Below are 20,996 nucleotides of genomic sequence, written 5' to 3' on the forward strand. Positions count from 1 at the left end.
GGAAGAAATACAGAATCTGATGCCCCCCTCCAGACTTCTTGAATCAGAACATGGATTTTTAATAAGAGCTCTGGGTGGTCTGTATGTGTGTTACAATTTCAGAAGTACTAAAGGAGGCAGGATTAGCCCTCCAGGGAAAAGAATGCCTCTTTTATTTGTTCCATCACTGTATTGTGTATCTTGTACATGACAGCCATTCTGACTGAAGGAAGCGAGGTGTTGGGGCTTATGGATTTAGATATGTTTAGAAATCTGGGAGGAAGGAGTTGAGAAATTTTCCACCTGGTTGCCTTTACCTCAGATAAATAGGAAACATCCCCACCTGGTGAGTTAAAAAGTTGGGGCTGAAATAGTGGCTGAGAGAGTTGGGTGATGGAGGTTTGGAATGACCACTTTGAGGAATGCAAACAAATTTGACGAGCAGTACAGAAATTGCTGAAATTCTGAAGATCCAGCTAAGGTCGGAGACAACTTTTAGTGGTGTCAGTCTGCGTGATTGTAACTTTTTCCGGTGGTGCCAAGTAGCTTGGTTGTAGGAGCTTCAAAGACTGGATTAGTCTAAATTTGTTGGTTTGTAGGGTGAGGTTAAGGAAAAAATAAGAGGGCTAGCAAAAAATCTATCCTGGATATGGAAAGAAGTGAAGCCACAGGGAGAAAGAGATGAGGAAAAAGAAGGGTAGAAGGAGGGGAGGTCTTCTTGAGAGCCAATGAAGAGGTCACACATCCTGGAGTAGGAGAATGCCTGCCCTTGTTCTTACCCACCAGGAAGAAGAGAGTTCTTTCCTTTCAGGCTGCAGAGATTTAGCAGGACTTAAAGATTGATTGGCTAGAAAGAAAGAAGGCTCAGTCTAGAATGACTCCTAGGATTCTGGTATTAGACAGCTTAGAACACATTCTTATGAATCAATGAGAAATTGATCTCCAATGAGGGGTTTTTTTGGAGGGGCAAAAGGGTGTTATGGGGAAGTGTGGAGGCAGGATAAGATGAGATTTAGAAATGTTGAATTTGAGGTTGCACAGGGGACCATCTAGGTGGAAATTGCTAGACCACTGGAAGTATAGACATGGAACTCAGGAGTGGTCAGGTTTGAAGATGGATTTGGGAGTCAATGGTAATAATAATAGCTTTTACTAATTGAATGTTTACCCATCGTCAAGGCAAATGACTGAACAGTTTACATGCATTATCACATTTGTCCTCCCATCAACCCTTTGAGGTAGGTGTCACACTGTTTTACAGATGAGGAAGTAGGCTTAAGCAAATTTCCCATGGTTATGCAGCTAGTGGTAGAACCAGGATTAGAAACCAGGATTAGAAACGGATTCCAAATCCGTGCCCTTCACTACTAAGTTCTCCTACATCCTGGATCACCAGCTTCTGGGAGGTGATTGGTACCAGGTATGTTAGCTCTTCTCAGATGCAAATAACAAAAACAAAATGAAAAATCCTTCAGATGGGCTTAAGCAAACCAAAAAAGGAGTTTCTTGGTCCCTGTAATTATAGGTCTAGTGATCAACCTTCTGGTATAGTTGGAACCAACAGCTCAAACAATATCACCAAAACTTGATCTCTCGCCTCTTCTTTTCTATATTAGTTATTCTCTTGTAAGCTCTCCTCGTGTGATAGCAAGATGGCCCCAATAGTTTCAGCCTTATATCCTGGAGATATACATAGAAAGAGAGCTTCTCTTTAGTAAAGGCTCTTACAAACATCCTGGAGTTGAGTCCCATTGCCTTTGATTGGCTTGGGCCATGTGCCCATTTCTAAAGCAATCTCTGGCCAGGTTTGAGCCACATTCTCACCGTGGAGGGTAAAGAGAGAACCTCATTCAAACATAGAGACTGAGGACGACGGAGGAGGGTTGCCCAAGGAAACGAGGCCACTGGAACGAGACAAGGGGAAACGGATGCTGGGAAAACAAAAGCAGATGTCCACACATGGGTAGGGATGAAATCCTCCTGTGACTGTGTGAGGAGTGTACCAAAAATGATGATAATAGCTAACAGTTATTGGATGCTTACTGGGTCCCAGGTGCAATTCTAGTCCTGTGTATACGTTCTATTTTTAATCCTTACAGAGGTCCTTTGAGCTATATATTGTTGTCCTTCCTACATACAACCAATAAGTAGTGGAGCTGAGATTTGAATCCAGGCTGGCCAGCTCCAAACCTTGATAGACCATTATGCTCTATGTTGCTTTACCTCCTCTGTACCACAGTAACGTTTTAGTTGTGGCTTTGTCATTGTAGTGTTCACATTTTGTTATGTGTTACAGAGTTAGGATGGTTGAAGGCATAGTCAGACAGCCCTAGGCCACCATTTATTCTACATAATATGCTCAATAAATAATTGTTAATGTGACTTAAATAACATCTACCTTACGTGTTATCTTATAGTGGAAATTGCTTGATTTTTTAAAATTAAATTCTTATTTTTTCTCTCTTAAAATATTTTGTGCTTTATATTTTAATCTCTTAAGTGGCTTTTTATATTTAGGCCTAGAACTCTTTCTTTTTTTCTAAGACTTTTTATACCATCCTTGAATATGTAAAATTCTAGTTGAATTGTTGCATTTTAGTATGTCTCCAGAGATTGTGAAAAATTTTTTGTTGGTCTTGGTTTAGCCTTTGTAACAATAGTTTCAAAATTTTATCCAGTATTTCTATAAATGCCATTTTCCCCCTCCCAAAAAAGCTAATAGTTCTACTTCATGTCTTTTATTATCAGAATAATGTATTCTGAGGTTATCCTGTTTATTTATTAGAATTGAGTGTATTCTTTATTATTCTTACTTGTTAGAATTCACAAAATGAAAAGATTAAATATCCCAGTGTGTTCTCATTTGAGGTGCTTGTTTTAAGCAGTAAAACCTGGTGTTTTGTAGGGACTAATAAAGTTTGAGTTTTAGAGTAATAAAAGTTACCAAGTACTGTTTAATTTTGGCATCCGTTATTTTGGGCTTTGTGATGCCAGTTATATTTCTTTTAATCCTGTTTGAAATATCTGTTTTGTGTCATTATAAAGGAAGCAATGCAGGACTGGAAGTTGGGAGACCCAGATTTTTGTCTTTTGGAATTCTCATCTCTCAATAAAGAGTTTGAGCTAGACCTTTATGATCTCTTTCAGTTTTAAAATTCTAGAGTTTTTGTTTTAAATCTTTGCTATATCAGAAGTGCTGTCAGATGGAGTGTATAGTCTTTGAGCTTGACTGGAAGATTGTGTAGTCCAAGTTCCTTATTTTAGAGATAAAGAAAGCTGCCCAGGTGATGTGGTCCAAGATCTCCCACCAGTTAGTTGCAGACGGGGCAGGAACAGAAGCATTTCTGCATCTGCTACATTACACTCCTCATTCCTCGACACAGTTGCACCAAGTTGAAGACAGCTAGCGTTCATTTATTTCATTGAAGAAACATTTATTGAATATCTTCTACATATGAGGTCTTTTACTAGGCATGTTGTTGACTGCCAAGATGTATAAATGAGGGAATGTTCATGAAAAGCCATATAGTGTGGAGGATCAAAATTGGGCTATAGAGTCCGCCAACCCTGGGTTCACGGTCTAGCTGACCGATTCTCTCTGCAGCCTCAGGTCACTTAGCCATTGCAAGCCTCTGCTTCCTTGTCTGTAAAATGAGGATAATAGTAGTAGGCATTTTGTACCGTTGTGAGGATTAAATGAGTTAATAAAGGTTATACTTAGCATAGTGCCTGGCATATAGTAGGCTCTCTTAGAGATTATAAGGTGTTTATGAAAGAAGAAAGGATTTAAGATTTACAGAACATTTTCCTTTGCTGTCTTGTTTAACTCACATCCCTATGAAGTAGATAGTGATAATCCTAATTTTTCAAATGAAGAAACAGTTCTGAAGGCTTGGGACTTCTCCAATGCCTCTATTGGTCATAGCTAACATTAACATTATCTGTGCACCAGGCGGTATTTTAAGCACTTTTTACATACTGGTTTATTAGCCATGCAGGTGGTATACTGTTGTTATTTTCTCTTTACAGACAAGAGAAATCAGGCACAGAAAAGTTAAATAACTTGCCTAAAGTGACTCAGCCAGTAAGGGGCAGAGCTGGGATTCGAGTGCAGGCAGTCTGGCTTCAGAGCCCACTCTTCTTAGTCTCTGTGTTCTTCCTTTATTTCAGGTGGTCTTGGGAAGGTCAAAGCCATTTTTCAGATTGGAAAGCACTGCGTAAGACGTGGTGCTATTTTCATCTGACTCGGTCCCTGTATTCTAGTGATTACAGTCCACCGGGCACATGTCTTCTCCAAGCTACATCTATTCCCTTCCTGCACTGCTCCTTATTGGATTTTGCCTTCACCGTTTTGCCGCCTTTTTTTTAATTCTTACACCAGTTTGTCAGTATCCTTCCTGTAATGTATCCCCAGAAATGGATATCAGCCTTCAGATATGGCCTGAGTAGTGCTGAATCTAGTAGAACTGTTGAATGCAGCTTAATGTTGCCATAGCTTTTTAGTAGCACAGTGGCTCGTTTCATTTATGATCAACCAAAACTCCTAGGTCTTGTTGGTTTTTTCTGTTTTTTTTTTAACAATATCTATTTTGCCAAACCATCTTACCCCCATTTTATCTTTTACTCTGCAAGATGAGAATAATACCTGCTTCCCAGGGGTTGTGAGGATTACATGAAAGAATGAATATAAAGTTCTTAGCACAGTGACTGGCACATAGTAATACCTCAGTGAATGGTGGTGGTGGTGGTTTACTACTTTTGTATGGTATGGTTAGTTTTTGTCATTTTAAAACTAGGATTTACTTTTAGTCATATTAGAATTTATTAAGTTGGTTCCAGTTCACATCACACTGAATCGTCTTTCTTTTGTTTGTGGTATTGGCTCTCTTTCTTAGCTTGTATGAGCTATACATTTTCCTGTTGTGTATATTTATCTAAACTTTTCCTGCTCAGAGAAATTACATTGATAAATTCCTTTATTTCTATGATTCAAAATTGACAAAAATGTAGATTAGCTAGAGGCTAAAGACAGAATCAAGTCTCCTTCCAGGCTAATAGAGGGCTAGATGTGGGATTCATAGAGAAGCAATCTATTAGTTTGTCAGCTCACATTTCACCATCTTGTCAACCATATATGTGAGGTTTTTTCAAGATTCTTTAAAATGTATCTGGTTCCTTCCTCATAACTAGTTTACTTAAAATTCTCTCAAATTATATGCAAAAGTGGAGCCTCACCTTTGATGTTCCATCTTAAGACTTATAACATTCTCTTCAAATCAATCATATCCTTTCTGGTCCTCAATATTTGTCTTATGACCCATCAGTCACTTTGTTGGAGTCACTGGGCCCCATTACCTTCTAGAACTAAAACAAAACTTCCTCTTTTATCAACAGCACATTGAGACATAATATTGAGTAATAATCTCTAAAATTCTACCTGTAGTAGGTTTACATGTAATGATATTGATCAGATGAGCAGGCTAGATCAGTTATTAACAAGCTTCAGTAAACACTGTGATGTAAAGATTAAGCCTGGGCCAGCAGAAAACTGTGGGTCAAATAAACAGTGGCTCTGAAGACTAGCGGGGAAGCAGCAGAGTGGCACAGATGCTTATTCTGGTGGTTAGTGGGAACAAGGTTTGAGAGAAATACTGGATATTTGTAGTTACTGGCAATACGTCTCAAAGTCACTAGATTTATAAGTTAGAGAACTTGACTTTTTAATAGTTGTTATGGAAATCTTATATTCCATTTAGACTGTTTATCTAAACCGCTCGCTAGGTATACTTGAACATTCTTAAGAATAAACTGTGCCTAGAGCCAAAATAAAATCATATGGTACTGAATGTCTGTAGGTGTACTTTAGTAACTCTGCCTCTTTACTCTTTATATATATATAGTATGTGTGTCTTATTTTTGTCATCCTGTGCAAGTAGAAAGTTGTTGAACTTCCAGTTTCTTTTTATAACCTAATAATACTCCTGTCAACCGTTAGCATAAGATAGTAGAACTCAACTTCTATTCTGAATTATATTAAAGTTGTTTACATTATTCTCCCATTCCCTCTCTCCCTTAATCATTAATTCATTCATTCATCAGATATTTAAGCACTTGTGTTTGGCACAGATTAATAAGACCTGGTTTGTGCTCCGTGGGAGTCTAAAATCTGATTGGGGAAACCCAGAAAGTAAATGTTACAAGGATGTCTAGGTATGGCAATTTATAAATAATTAAGCAACTTTTCTAAGAATGATGTGCAAAGCTAAGAACATTAAACTCATTCAAAATGATGGAAGTACAATAGAGGTTAATGTTACTTGAAACAGGGCCATCATTATTTTCTAAGACCAGATCCAATCTTTACATTGATTATACTCTCGAGCAGTGGTCATTAAACCACTAGGCAGATTAAACACTTCAGCACTTAAAACAAGACCCAGACAGAATAATTTGTAAAAGGGAGATAGTCACTTGCCTGCAAACTCGTGTTGCAGGACTGAAATGGGATGTGCTCTCTGCAAGCTCTGTAAACTAGAGTTCTGTATAAAGGAGCTTGTATTGTTGTAAGGGCTGTGATTTGAATCTCTCTCAGCCATGCCACAAAAACTTTTCAGAAGTGTTTGGTTATCTGCCTACAAAGGGAGTTGTACTATTATTACTGAAAAAAAATCAGCTCCCAGTTGGAGTTACTGATTTTTTTAAGAGTCTGATTTATAGGTTTTTATAACCAGTCTTAACAGTAAGAAGGAGTGCTGACTCTTATTAAGTCTTAAATTGAAATAAGCATTTTAATGATTACTAAGTATCTCTCCAAGCATTCAGGCTAGGGCTAAGTTTAAACGTTTAAGTAGTATATTTGAGCTCATTCATTTTGAGAATTTAAAACAAAATCAGCCTTTTGTTATTTTTGCATTGATTTTGCATCAAGAAAATTAAATGCAAAAACTTTTATTCCTTTCTGGAGTAACCCAAAAGAGGAAATAGCTAGCTGTTTCCCAGCTCCAGTAATATAAGCAGACTCATTGCTTCACAGCTGTACTTCAAAACTGGTGCCACTCAATGGCCTACTCAAGCGACTGAAAACTTACAGAGCTGATTGTGTCACTTCCTTGCTCAAAACTCTTCAGTGGCTTCCCATTTACCCACAAGATCAAGTCCAAGTTAATTATCAAGGACTGCTAACCTTCCAGGTTGTGTCCACCCTCATCTATCACAACCCTTGCCTCACACTTTGGGCTCCCCCTGCTTGTAGTTTCCACACAGCACATGCCTGTGCACACACACCAGGCCGTTTCTTGTCTTCATTTGTGACTTTTTCTCTTCCCGGAACATTCTCCCTATCCAGCTTTGTCTGGCTACTTTGTATTCTTCCTTCAAGACCCAGTTTTAAGGAAGCTTTCCCTGACCCCACCTTCCCCCCAGTGGAATACCACTCAGTACCTAGTCTGGTCATTTTAATTGTTGAAATGATTAGTTTTCCTTTCTGTTCCACTGGAGTATAAGTTCTTTAAGAGCAGGAACTATCTTCCTGGTGCTGTGCCTTACAATACCCTAGCTGAACATATTCAAAACTAAACTCCTCATCTCTCACATCCTGCCATACTTAGGCTATGACACCTGTTGTCTTCATCTATTTCTGGTAATTACATTTTTCCAGCTTCTCAAGCCAAAACATTAGAGTCATCTTCTCTCTCATACCCCATACCAACCCTTCTTACTTGTCTTTATTCTTTTTTTCACAACATTTATCTTCTAACATACTATATATTATACTCCATGTTGGCTTAATTAGTTTGTTTGTCCTTTCTCCTCCTACAGAATGTATGTTCCCTGAACACAGCTACTTTTTTGTCTGTTCTGTTCATTATTGTATCCATAAGATCTAGAACAGTGTCTGACGTATAGTAGGTGCTCAGAAAATATTTGTTGAATGAATGAACAAATAGTGGATTTTTTTAATAATTATTTTTCTTTCTGTCCTTCTTTCTTTTTTTTTTTGAGGAAGATTAGCCCTGAGCTAACATCTGCCACCAATCCGCCTCTTTTTGCTGAGGAAGATTGGCCCTGAGCTAACATCCCTGCCCATCTTCCTCTACTTTATATGTGGGACGCCTGCCACAGCATGGCTTGCCAAGCGGTGCCATGTCTGCACCCAGGATCTGAACCAGTGAACCCCAGGCCACCAAAGTGGAAGGTGCACACTTAGCTGCTGCGCCACTGGGCCGGCCCCAAATAGTGGATAATTTTAAGGTTATTTTTTTTTTTAAATGAGTTCTTCCTTCACTCTCACCACCTCAAATCATGTCTGTTTCATATTCTTCATTTTGCTTTAGCTGTCCTATCCTCTCCAGTCCCTCTCCCCTTCATTCAGGCTCTCCTCTCACATCTGTATGTCAGTAACCTCTTGTCCTATTCCATCCTCTACAAGTAGTTGAGTGATGTTTGTAAAATTGAAATATGACTCTTTTGCTACTGTTATTCAGAATTTGGCTGTTTGCTAATCAAATCCACTATGGAATGCTTGTTTAAAATTTCAAGATCCCAGGCCTCATCCCATACCTACTAAATCATGATTTCAAGTGGAAGGGTTGGGAATTATTATATTTTAAGAAATAGACCAGTTGATTCTTAATGAGCATGTTTGGCTACGCTGGCTTTTTAAACAAAGTCCCTCAGCAAGTCAGTAAGAGCCTGTGTGACCCACCCCTGTCTGTCTGTCCTGTCCATCTCCGGCTGCTCTGCACCGGGCACTTCATCTTCCAACAGGGTTTACCCGTTTCCATTTCTCTCTGAGTGCCATATTTTTTCTTGCTTTTTGCAAATATTTTGTTCCCTCTACTTGGACTCTCCCCCTGCTCTGGAACACTTGTATTTTTATCCTCCAAAATTCTGCTCATTTGTCACTTTCTCCTTAAAGTCTTCTCTGACGCCCCATTCCCAAGAGAACATTAATCATCTTTGCTGACTGGGTACCTTGTATAAGACTCTGTTGTGTTTACACTGTCCTGGATGCCTTTGCTGACTGTCTCTCTGTTGTGACCCAACCTGAGCCAATTCAGTTGTTTAGTTATTAGGTTCTTTTTGAGAGATATTGCTCAAAAGTTTGCAGGCTACAAATAAGTGAGCGCTATAGATCTACTCCACCAGCACCCAGCTTCCCAATGGCATGTTACTATGAAAGCAAAACTCAGACTGAGTTCTGCTACACATACAAAAATTTATTATCAAGAAAGCACAAAAATACTCTTACACTGTTTTCTATACTGGTGAAGTCTCTATTTAGGAACTTTGACAAGCACCTTTTATGAAAGATTTATTCCAGGCAGAAGTGCTAATCTGGTTTTAGGATTCAGTTTAACCTAATTGAGATCAGACAACAGAGTTCCCTTAGAGAGAACTAATCACAGAACCAGCAGGAATCCTCAGGCCTAGGGTGCAGTGCCAAAGAGTATGGGCCACTAGGTTCCCTTGAGTCATATGTATGTGCTCCTGGAAGAGCAGTGGTTCCCTATATGATATCTGTAGCCACCCACGTATCTTGAACACCACTCTTTTCTAATACTATAGTCATTTCTAGCATCTATTATGCTAATTACCAAACTCTCAGGATTTGAGGAGAGATAGGGATACTGGATTGATCCCACATGAGTGAGGTTTTTGATTAGAAGCTTTCAACGTTAACCGATGACTGTGTATGGTCTGGTAGTGGTTTTGTAAATGTTAACTAACTGTTCCATGATGAATATCAGGAACCACTGGTCCATGCCCTCCAGTCCATTAAAACAAATACATATTGCATTCTTTATGCTGAAATAATTTAAATAACAGTTTAAATCACACCTCACTTCTAGAGTCTGGAATTGAAACAGGTGTTGAATTTTTTGTCTCTATATCCCCATGCCTAGTGCAGTGCCTGCTCAGTGGACCTCGAGAAGTGCTGAAGTAAATGTTTGTAATGTTAAGCAGCTAGGTGTTTTGTTTTGTTTGTTCTGTTTTTATTTTTCTTTGAATGCTAAATTGTAAACTCTGCCAGGGAGTTATATTAATAATGTAAGAAGTTTGCCATAGCCGTCTGAGTATGTATCTTACCAGTGGCATCTCTCTATATGGGCTGGAGTGAAATCACATAACTCCCTGGGTGGGGGTCAAGGCAAGGCCTGCTCAGATCCCCAGCCTCCTTGTGCAGACAGGTTGCTCAGTCCTCCTCCTCCTCCTCAAGTTTGCGGTGTGGGGTGTTGTGGGTAAGTGGCACAAATACAGATCCCTGCTTAGAACCTGAGGAAGAGCTGCATAGAGCTGGTGAGGTTATAGTCAAGGTTAACAAATTATAGGTCTCTGTTCTGACAGCAGAGCTAGACAGCTCAAATATAAACTGCTTCATCAGACAGATTCCTAATTTGTAAAGTATAACATTATCAATTCCTTTCTAAAAGAGAAATGCAGAGTAGCAAGGCATTATTATGTGTATCCAGTTTACACTGCCTATTGGGAGTATTGCCCTTAAGCAAGTTGATTTTTAAATGTATGCTGAAGTTTTTTCTCTTAGGCTAGAATGAGAGCCCAGTAAGGAAAGCAGTGTGTCTGGTGTTAGATTAAACGGTCCATCATTCTTGGGCCATTTGGGGAGTGATTTGGAGCAATACTATTTATTATCTTTCCTTTTTTTCCTGCATTTTTCACATTCCTGTGAATATGGTCAGAAGAATCTCTTGGACTTTTTAAAACTTCAGTTTATATGAATAATTAATATGATTATACTCTGCCTTCCTGCACAAATCACTACCTTGTATTAAAATATTTTACAGAAGCATAGTAAAAACGTTGAAATGCACTCTTTTCCAACTTACATATTTCTTTTAAGCTTAACTCAGATACTACTTCCATAAAGTCTGCCATGATGTCCTAATACTCTCAGTACCTCCTTTTATGTCATGTTCTTCTCTTTCTACTTAGAATTAGTCATGTAAGTTTTATATAATACTTACATGTCATGTCATGACAGAAGGTTAATAGCTAAAGAGCCCTTAAAAATCAGTAGAGTAAGGATGAACAATTCAGTCAGTAAGTGAATAAAGGATGTGAGTAAGCAGTTAACAAAAGAAGAATTAAATGGCCAATAAAAATATGAAAAATGTTTACTTTCACAAATTGACATGTAATTAAAACTAGTAATATAATTTTTGTGTGTATGAGGAAGATTCACCCTGAGCTAACATCCATTGCCAGTCCTCCTCTTATTTTGCTTGAGAAAGATTAGCCCTGAGCTAACATCTGTGCCAATCTTCCTCTATTTTGTATGTGGGATGCCTCCACAGCATGGCTGATGAGTGGAGTAGGTCCACACCCAGGATTGGAACCAATGAACCAGGGCCGCTGAACCAGAGCATGCAGAACTTTAACCATTCGGCCATGGGGCCAGCCCCAATATTATAAATTTTTACCTATCAAGTTGAGCAGTTTTTAACAGAATAAGATAGCCAGGGTTGGCAAGTGGGTGGGAAGATAATGTGTACTCACACAGAGCTGATGGGAGTATAAGCTAATGTAACCATTCTGGACCTTTTGGCAATAAGAAAATTTTAAAATCTTATCATTTCATTTCCAGGAATTTAATTTTAGAAAGGTATCAAGGATGTTTACAGTGATAGCACTCCAAAACTGTTTTTGATCACAATATTGTTTATAATAGCAAAAAGTTTTTTAGAACATTTTAAGGAAACAACCTAAATGCACTTGAAAGTCGTATTTTATAATATGTCTTTATCATTTACAGTCAAAAAATAATTAGTAGAAAAATTAATAAAAAATTATTTACAGTTAGTCAACTTTTGACCAGTTATTTAACCACTTTCCTGTGGTCAGGAAAGCAACAAAGCTTAATGAGTTCTTATTCTAAATGAGTTTATTCCATAAGAATCTGTCCTTTGTTCTCTTCTTTTCTCCCTACTCTCTCTTACTTGGCAATCTCTGCAGCCACATGGCTTCAGGTGTCCCAAATGAAGATGGCTCCTAAATCTACAGCTCCGGCCATGACCTCTTTTTGGAGTTCCAGACTCGCATTTCCAACTGCCTTTTGAACATCTCCACCTGGATGGCCTACCAGCATGGCAAACTCAGTATGTCCAAAAAAATGAACTCATCTCTCCCAAACCCGTGTTCCCTACCTCCATTAATGGTCTGTTAATCTCAACCAGACACAAACCCTCTTAAACCACGTTTGATTCAACCCCATCCCTTGCTCTATCTGTGAAAGCACTTATCAAGTCCTTTCACTTTTCTCAAATTCGTTACACCTCCCCCCTCCGCCCGTTCCACTTTGCCTTCTCCATCTTTCCCTCACCCTTCCCAAAGCTGCTCCTCTAATATCAGACGATCGTTTCTTTTGTCTGTTGCAGCTCTGTTCTGACTGGTCTTCTCAGTGTTGTTTTTTTTTTCCCTGTCGCCTTTCCCAAATCCATCTTACATTCTACCTGTCATGTTTCTGAAGCACCATTCTGATCATGTTGCTCCCCTACCCAAAAATGATGGCTTCCCTCTACCTTTAGAATAAAGGTCATACTCCTTAAGAAGGCGTTCAAGTTTGTCCACAGTCCAGTCCATCTTACCTTTTCAGTTTTCTTCCCCCTTCTCAAGAACTCTGTGCTTTAGCAAATCTGAATATTCCTTGTCACCAAATATGTTCTATATTTTCTCACGTTTAAAACTTCTCTTATATAATTCACTCTGTTTGAAATGCACTCTTTTCCAACTTACATATTTCTTTTAAGCTTAACTCAGATACTACTTCCATAAAGTCTGCCATGATGTCCTAATACTCTCAGTACCTCCTTTTATGTTCTTCTCTTTCTACTTAGAATTAGTCATGTAAGTTTTATATAATACTTAACTTCTGAATGGTCTTTATTGCCCCGTGTGGACTAGAGGGTTGTACCAAGAGAAACTGCCCTGGTTCTTATTGATTTATCCTTTTTTTCGGTGCTAGTTTCATTTTTGCCATGATACAGATTGAAAAATTTACCTCCCAAACACAGTCTGAGTTTATGGTGAGATATGTTATTTATAACATTAAAGTTTAGCAAATAAGCCAAGAGATTTAAAATTTTAAATGCATGTAGATTGCCCTTCCCCATAGCCCCCATTTAATATGCTAATTAATGCAATGAACAAAATTCGTAACTCTTTATAAAGTTTTTAATTGTATCTTTTAGAAAATGAGATTTACCTAAACTAAGTAGGTATAATTAAAATCTGCAGTTTTAAAGATTAGATTGTTCTTTTTTTTTGCTGAGGAAGACTAGCCCTGAGCTAAGATCTGTGCCAGTCTTCCTCTACTTTATATGTGGGTCGCCACCACAGCATGGCTGATGAGTGGCGTAGGTCCACGCCCAAGATTTGAACCTGCGAACCTGGGCCACGGAACCGGAGCATGCTGATCTTAACACTACACTGTGGGGCCAGGACCTAAAAATTAGATTATTCTTATAGTAAATAACAACCTGCTCTTAGTCCAGTTCTTTTGATCATGTATTTTTTTCTGTAGTTTGGCTAGGTTTATGTATACCTCAGAGGTCATGATAATGTGGATGGGTGTGCTTTGGGAATGGATAGGGAAGAGACTTAAAATGTCTAACTATGGAGTTGGAGAAAACCTTATGCAGTCCATCTGTAGGTCAGAGAGTTAAGCATTATGCACGAGTGCATGTCACTATAGCAGGTGGGGGAGTCACTTGCAGGCCTCTGTTGCTAATTTCATCTGAACTCTTCAGTCAGACTAAACACAAACCTTACTGGAGCCAGGAACTGAGGAAGAATGCAGAAGGAGGTTATTTTTCCCTCTAGATCGCTACAGTTCCTATCCCACCTCTGCCACTTAAAAGTCTCTGTGACCTTCAGCAAGTTTTTTATTCTCACTGTAGTTCAGTTTTCTAATCTCTAAAATGGAGAGATTAACTGTACCTACCTCATAACTTTATTGTGAAGACTGAATGAGATAATCCACGCCTAGCCTGTGTTAAGTGTTTACTGTTAGCTGTATCTACAAAGGGCAGAGTGCTGTGTACCCTGAGGTGATATATGTTAATAGGATAAATTTTCATATAGTAAACCTTTTCCCCTTATTCTGGGTAAAAATAGTACTTTGACAGCCCATAAAATTTTACTTTTCTTAGCTTTGAATCAATGTTTCAAAATAATTTAGTTTAAAAAGGAAAAAAACACCTTTCCTGCTTCAGCTTCATATTGAATTACAAGCCTTCCAATGCCAGAAATAAATGTCTTCAGATTCCAAAGAGGTATCGCAAACCTCTTCCTTCCTTTTATTCTCAGAGTAAAAAAACAAATTTATGATCTTTCTTATCTTAAGAACGTCCTCAATCATGTATATTTTCATATGAAAAAGGAAAAAATAGTTTTTAATTGTTTTGCTTATGTTTAAATACGCTTTTCCCAATGGGAAATTGAAATGTTTAAAGTTGGTATCTCAAAGAGATGGCAGATTAGGAACATACCTCAGAATTATACAGTGGGCCATTGCATTTTTTCTTTTTCAGGCAAGTGTCTAGACTTCTGCTGTCTTCCACCCTACACTTTATAGGAGTGTATAATCATGTCTAGTCCCGCCACTCCTCAGGAAGGACGGAAGCACAACCAGGGAGCATCACTTCAATTCCTAACAGATCTCTAGAGACAGGGATATTTTAATTTCTCTTGAGAGACTTCAATGCATTTCCTTGTCCTTAAAGCCAGTACATCTAATGTAAATCTCTTGGAACAGTTTTATCCTTCATAGGTGTGTCTTAGCCCATTCGGGCTGCTACAACAAAATACCACAGACTAGGTAGCTTATAAACAGCAGACATTCATTGCTCACAGTCCTGGTGGCTGTAAAGTCCAAGGTCAAGGCAACTATGGTGGTCGCCTTCTGGTGACGGCCCCATCCCTTGTTCATAGCTAGGACTTCTTGCTGTGTCCTCCCATGGTGGGAGGGGCAGGATCCTTCCAGAGCCTCTTTTATAAGACACTAATCCCTTTCATGACTCAATCACCTCCCAAAGACCCCACCTCCTCATGCCCTTATCTTTGGGGGTTAGGATTTCAACATGTGAATTTGGGGCGAGGAGGCACAAACATTCAGACCATAGCAGTCTGCTTCATCTTAGAATCATCTTTCATATGAATTTTAGAATATGGAAGCTGCCTTAAAAGCTTTCATTGTGGCCATCCCTGCCCAAGAACCACAGTGGCTCACTGTTGCTTACCTTTCATATCCTACTTCCTCTGCTTAATTTTCAAGATTTCATCTTTTTTCTACCAAATTAACTTTAAGTAGTTAAGTGACAGAGCAGACCATTATAAAATACCTCACTGTCACTTAACTGTTTCCTATATTTGTTATGCTTATACTGTTTGCTTTTCTTCCTGTCACCTTTCTAAATCGCATCTGTCCTTTAAAGATAAGTTTAGGTTTTATGTGTAGCTCAAAGCCCTGTCTATTATGTTATCCCACACGAATAGTTCCCTTTTTTTAGAATTCTTTTCCTGTTTATTATTTGTACTACTTGGTTTATCATTTGTTTTGTGATTGCCCAGCTTTTTCTTTCTTTCCAGTTAAGTCCTTTCAGACAGATACCATAATGACCCTTTTTGTAGTATGATATGGTAGGTGTGCCGTAAATGTTTTTTAATGCTGCTAATGACTTCTAGACTAATCAGGTACTCAGGCAGGTAGAATCAGGTGTAGAAGAGATTAAGAGATTAAAAGAAAATAAACTGAATTTACTAAAAGTATTGTGAATAAGAATGTTAGAATCTGCTGTGTATTAAAACAACAAAAAAAGAACAGCAATGTCAGAATCTTTTTTTCACAAATATACATAAAATGCACCAGGAAAACCAAATTACCTATTAAGAAATCGAGCATGAATATTATTTCGAAACTGGAAAAGGTATGTTACATTTAAGGAACTTTAAAGTTTGTTAATCCAAACCATAGATAAAGATACCTTTGTTTAAATACAAATATTGGTTGGTTGGTTTGTTTTTGAGGAAGATTTAGCCCTGAGCTAACTACTGCCAATCCTCCTCTTTTTGCTGAGGAAGACTGGCCCGGAGCTAACATCCATGCCCATCTTCCTCTACTTTATATGTGGGACGCCTGCCACAGCATGGCTTTTGCCAGGCAGTGCCATGTCTACACCCAGGATCCAAACCAGTGAACCCCGGACCGCTGAGAAGCGGAACGTGCACACTTAACCGCTGCGCCACCAGGCTGGCCCCCAAATACTGGTTTTAAATGTAGTAGCTGTCAAATTTCATGAGACTAATACTATACCTTGTTATGTTTTCCAAAATCCAAATGGGGAGGAGTCTCAGTACATGCGTGAATTACTAAATGCAGTTTCACCATATCATTATTAGGACACACAGCTATTTGAATGAATTCATGACCCTTCCAAATCTTTGCAAGTTTCCTAAAAATTTCTCTTTCCCCAGAACCCCTAGGAGTTTGGCTTTTTCAGGTCTCAGATTTTTCCATGACAGTCTAGTTTTTCTGAGTTTGCTTAGGTTCTCCCTTCTCCTCTTAAAGTCGCTAGTTACAGGGACAGAGAGGCTTGGCAGTGCTCTAGGACTCTTACTCCTCCCAGACCAGGATTGCCTTGCTTCCTTCTCCTTTACGTAGCACTCTTATTGTATACCCACCAGCCTTTAGCTGTACTTATTGTAGGCTTTCTAGTTTACCAGGTTACACCGATGTTTTCCATTTTATCCTTTTTCAATTGTAATAATGTACTGCTGCCTTTTCTAGAACTAGTATTGACAAGTTGAGTTGGCAGATTAAATTCAGGCTATTAGTACTCATCCTCCTCTCCTTCCTTCCTTTCTCTTCATTTGGCAGTGTCCTTACTACCAGAGCAGAGCTAAAAGGGACCTAGGGAACACCAAATAAGGCTAAAGTGATAATGGCCACTTCAAGTAATACATTTAGATGGAGGTAATTGAACTATATTAGGAATTGTAAAATTTAATTAACACAATTGTTTAAAGCTTTTCTTTTATTGCATGTTTTATTTTTTTCAAAAAGTCTCACTTGGAATTCAAATAAAGGAAACAGATAAATGCTGCCTCTAAGGCTGGGGCAAAACCTGCTCGGTTGGCCTCTTCACGTTTTACTTCCCACCAGTCACCACCCGCAGGTATTTCCATGTAATCCTAGGCCTCTAAAGAAAGCAGTTTAGAAGTGACTAATACAAACAGATCCCGCATTGAGGCGTAATCCTGGTGTCTTCAGTTTTGTTCTATTCTGGGATATCTGGCTCATCATGACCATTGTTGAGAAACTCCTTTCCTACCCTGTGCATGTTATTAAAACTGCTCTTTCACCTGAAATTTCCATTTTAGCAAATGGTTAACTCCATTCATTCAGTTACATTAAGATGCAGACCTCAGCAGTGTCCTCAATCTTCTTACTTGCCACTTTAATCCGTTAGCAAACCATGTTGGTGTTCTGCCTTCAGAATACATCCCACTTTGCCACCCTGGTCAGCCTCTTTTTTTTTTCTCTCCTAGAAACTGCAATACCTAACTAGTCCTCTTCTTTTTTTCACTCTCCACTCCCTCCCTCCCAAAATCTAGTATAGTGGTTAATTACATGGATTCCAAAACCAGATTTGCCTGCATTCATACATGGTTCCACTGTCATGTGACATTGAGAACATTAATTAACAGTTCTGAGCCCCATTTTCCTTTACGGTTAGATGAAGATGAGGATGATGATACTTTTTACCTCATACAGTTGTGTCAGTTGAGTTATTACACATAAATTACTTAGAATAGTGCTTGGCAAATAGTAAATATCCAATACATGTTAGGTAGTAGGTGATATTAAGGTTATTGCAATTATTATTTTTTATTCATACAGAATTGAAACTGACCTCCTTCAAACGTTAATCAGATGTATTCTCCATTGGCTTCCTGTCACTTTTAGAACAATATCCCACGTCCGTACCATGGCTTGCGGGACCCTCTCTGATCATTGTTTTTCTCATTCTATCCCCACTGGCCTGCCGCTGTGTTCCACCCTGCCCAGCCACTCCTGCCTTTGCACTCATTTTTCTGCTGCCAGGTACGCTCACCCCACAGATATTTGCACAACTTGACGCTCCCTTCATTTAAGTCTCTGCTGAAATGTCAGCTCCTCAGGGAAGTCTTCCCTGACCGCTGTTGTAGAATATCATCCTAACATTTTCTTTATCCTTCGACTTAAATTTTTTCGTAACTTACGAAAAGATATTTTATCACTACCTAACATTACATTATATATCTGTTTGGGGTTTGTTTTTTTTTTAAAGATTGGCACCTGAGCTAACAACGTTGCCAGTCTTTTTTTCTTTTTTTCTGCTTTTTCTCCCCAAATCCAAAATCGCCCCAGTGTATAGTTGTATATTTTATTTAGTTGTGAGTCCTAGTTGTGGCATGTGGGACGCCGCCTCAACATGGCCTAATGAGCGGCTCCATGTCTGCGCCCAGGATCCAAATCGGTGAAAACCCTGGGACGCTGAAGCGGAGCGTGTGGATTTAACCACTTGGCCTTGGGGCCAGCCCCCTATTTATCGGTTATTTACTCCACTACGCTAGGTTCTGTAACAAATGAAAGCAAGGAACTTTGTCTGTTTTGTTCATCATATTAGCCCCAGGGCCTTTCATATACATAGGAGGTACTCAAGAGGTATTTGTTAAATGGATGGATGGGATGGGATGGGGTGGGTGAACGCAGAAAGATTTTCCCCTTCGTGCTTTGCATGAGAGATGCTCAAGTTACCAGAAAGTTGGAGAGGCTGAATGAACTCTTTTGAGATGAGATCACTTTAGGAAAGAGTTCTGGTGTGGTGTTTTTTTTTTCCATTCTTTTCTGTGGATAAGAATGTATCATGTAATTCACCATAATTGTCTCAATTAAGTGGATTAATTGCATTGTTAAATTAGTACCTCCTATAGTTGCAGTTCAAGTTTGGCTACATATGCCTTTCCTTAGCAGCTAATGACAAGGAAATTGTTGGATTTGTCTTTTATTAAGCATTATTAAACCTTCTAAACCTATGCCATTCTCCCTGTTATTACCAGCCTCAGGTCCCAAGAGGAGGAATTTAAGTCTGTCTGGAATCAGAAAAAATAGAGATGTTTAATATTCACCAAAAATTCTGCTTCTGATAAAGAGCAGTAGGCCAGGGTGTCCACAAAAATGTGCTTTTTTTTTTTATAGCATTCAGGTTTGAAATGCTTTCTTGTATCTCAGAATTGGAACAGAGTTACCTATTCACTAATCAAGTGAACATGAATTTTAAAAATTAGCATTTGACATCTATCTTAAATAATGATGTAATTTAATTACTGTTTGGTAACTTTATGCTAATTCATTGACATTAATACTGATCCATGGGCTATAATACATGAAGAAATTGGAGAAATAAAGGATTTCAAAAATAACTGGTAACTTTGAACATCTTTGTTTTTGTTTTCTTCGTAATTCCTGAGATTTTTTTTTTAAGTCGCCCATACTAATTTCAGTTGATTATTATGTACTACATGCTGAGAACATGTAAGTTGTTTGGTGCTTTTTATTTTGGGCGTCTCTTCCACCTTCATGCTTAACACCCAACAATCTTCTGAACTACATCTTGTTGTGATTTGAGTGAAAAAACTACTTTCTTTCTGATTTGCAGAGGTCTTAGTCACATGCTCATTTATCATTGAGCCTTTTTTTTTTAAAGATTGGCAGCAGAGCTAACAACTGTTGCCAGTCTTCTTTATTTTTTCTTTCTGCTTTTTCACCCCAAATCCCCCCAGTACATAGTTGTATATTTTAGTTGTGGGTCCTTCTAGTTGTGGCATGTAGGGCACCGCCTCAGCATGGTGTGATGAGCAGTGCCACGTCCACACCCAGGATACAAACCAGCGAAACTCTGGGAGCCCGAAGCAGAGCGCGCAAACTTAACCACTCAGCCACGGGGCCGGCCCCCTAGCCTTTTTTTTTAAATCATTGACAATAAATGAGTTGAATGCTTGGAGTTGACCTTCTAAATTATGCCTGTCCAAATTGGTACCTTTCAGAGACAGTGTCAGATGGTGTGTTTGGCTGTCAGACTGTAATGTAGGTGTTCTGTGATGAGCTCAGGGAGGATAGAAGTCTCCCGTGGAGCAGGACAAAAACTCAGTTGATCTTGATTACCAGTATGAGTAAAGATCATGAAAGTGGGTTCTGCGATCTTTCTGATCTTTGGGGTTTTAAGCACGGGTAACTGACTTGTGACAGCCAAGTGTTCATAGCAATGTTGTTCTCTGATTCTTCGACGTCAGCCCCATCACTGTGAAGCAGGACTCACCAAGCCTTGGATTGTTTACCAATCTACCTTTGGATTCTTTATAAATGTCAACATAGAATATCTTTACCTCTTCTTTTCTACAAAATAGGATTTTTATTAGAAGAATTTAAGTGTGGGTCAGAGTGGCCAAAAATCAGAGATCTCTTTTATAAGCTGTTTACCTTTTTTATTCATACTTGGATTTTAAAAATCGTTATTGTTATTATTACAGGCTATGGTTGCTTGTTATCCAGGCAATGGAACAGGTTATGTACGCCATGTTGATAATCCAAATGGAGATGGAAGATGTGTGACATGTATATATTATCTTAATAAAGACTGGGATGCCAAGGTATGCAACTTAATTGAGCATTTGTTTTTTTCTCACAAGTATTAAGATTCATACTCCTCACAGGTGAGACTGTCTTTAACAAATGAACAGTTAGAAATTTTTCTCTTAGATTTGTGCCAGTTTCAGGTTTTAGGAGTGGATCTTTGTAAAATGAAATAGTTACTAATACGTTTCAAAAAAAAGAGATTGCCTTATCTTCAGTTATTTAACTTTTACAAAAGTATCTTTATTAAAATATACTACTTTTAATAGTTTCTATCTTCAGTTATTTAACTTTTACAAAAGTATCTTTATTAAAATATACTACT

The 20,996-nt window shown here is 38.6% G+C and overlaps 1 protein-coding gene across 8 annotated transcripts in view; it reads left to right on the plus strand.

Moving 5' to 3' along the window:
* Positions 1 to 20,996, plus strand: part of EGLN1 (egl-9 family hypoxia inducible factor 1) — a 55,416-nt gene that overhangs the window by 24,669 nt on the left and 9,751 nt on the right. For all 8 annotated transcript variants that reach the window (XR_011496383.1, XR_011496389.1, XR_011496392.1 and 5 more), the window contains exon 2: positions 20,569 to 20,688. Coding sequence is in view for 2 of the 8 variants with exons in the window: in XM_014865703.3 (XP_014721189.3) it covers positions 20,569 to 20,688 (120 nt within the window). In the remaining 6 variants the exon portion in view is untranslated. The remainder of the gene's footprint in view (positions 1 to 20,568; positions 20,689 to 20,996) is intronic.

Source organism: Equus asinus, chromosome 2 (assembly GCF_041296235.1).
Source record: "Equus asinus isolate D_3611 breed Donkey chromosome 2, EquAss-T2T_v2, whole genome shotgun sequence".
NCBI lineage: Eukaryota > Metazoa > Chordata > Mammalia > Perissodactyla > Equidae > Equus > Equus asinus.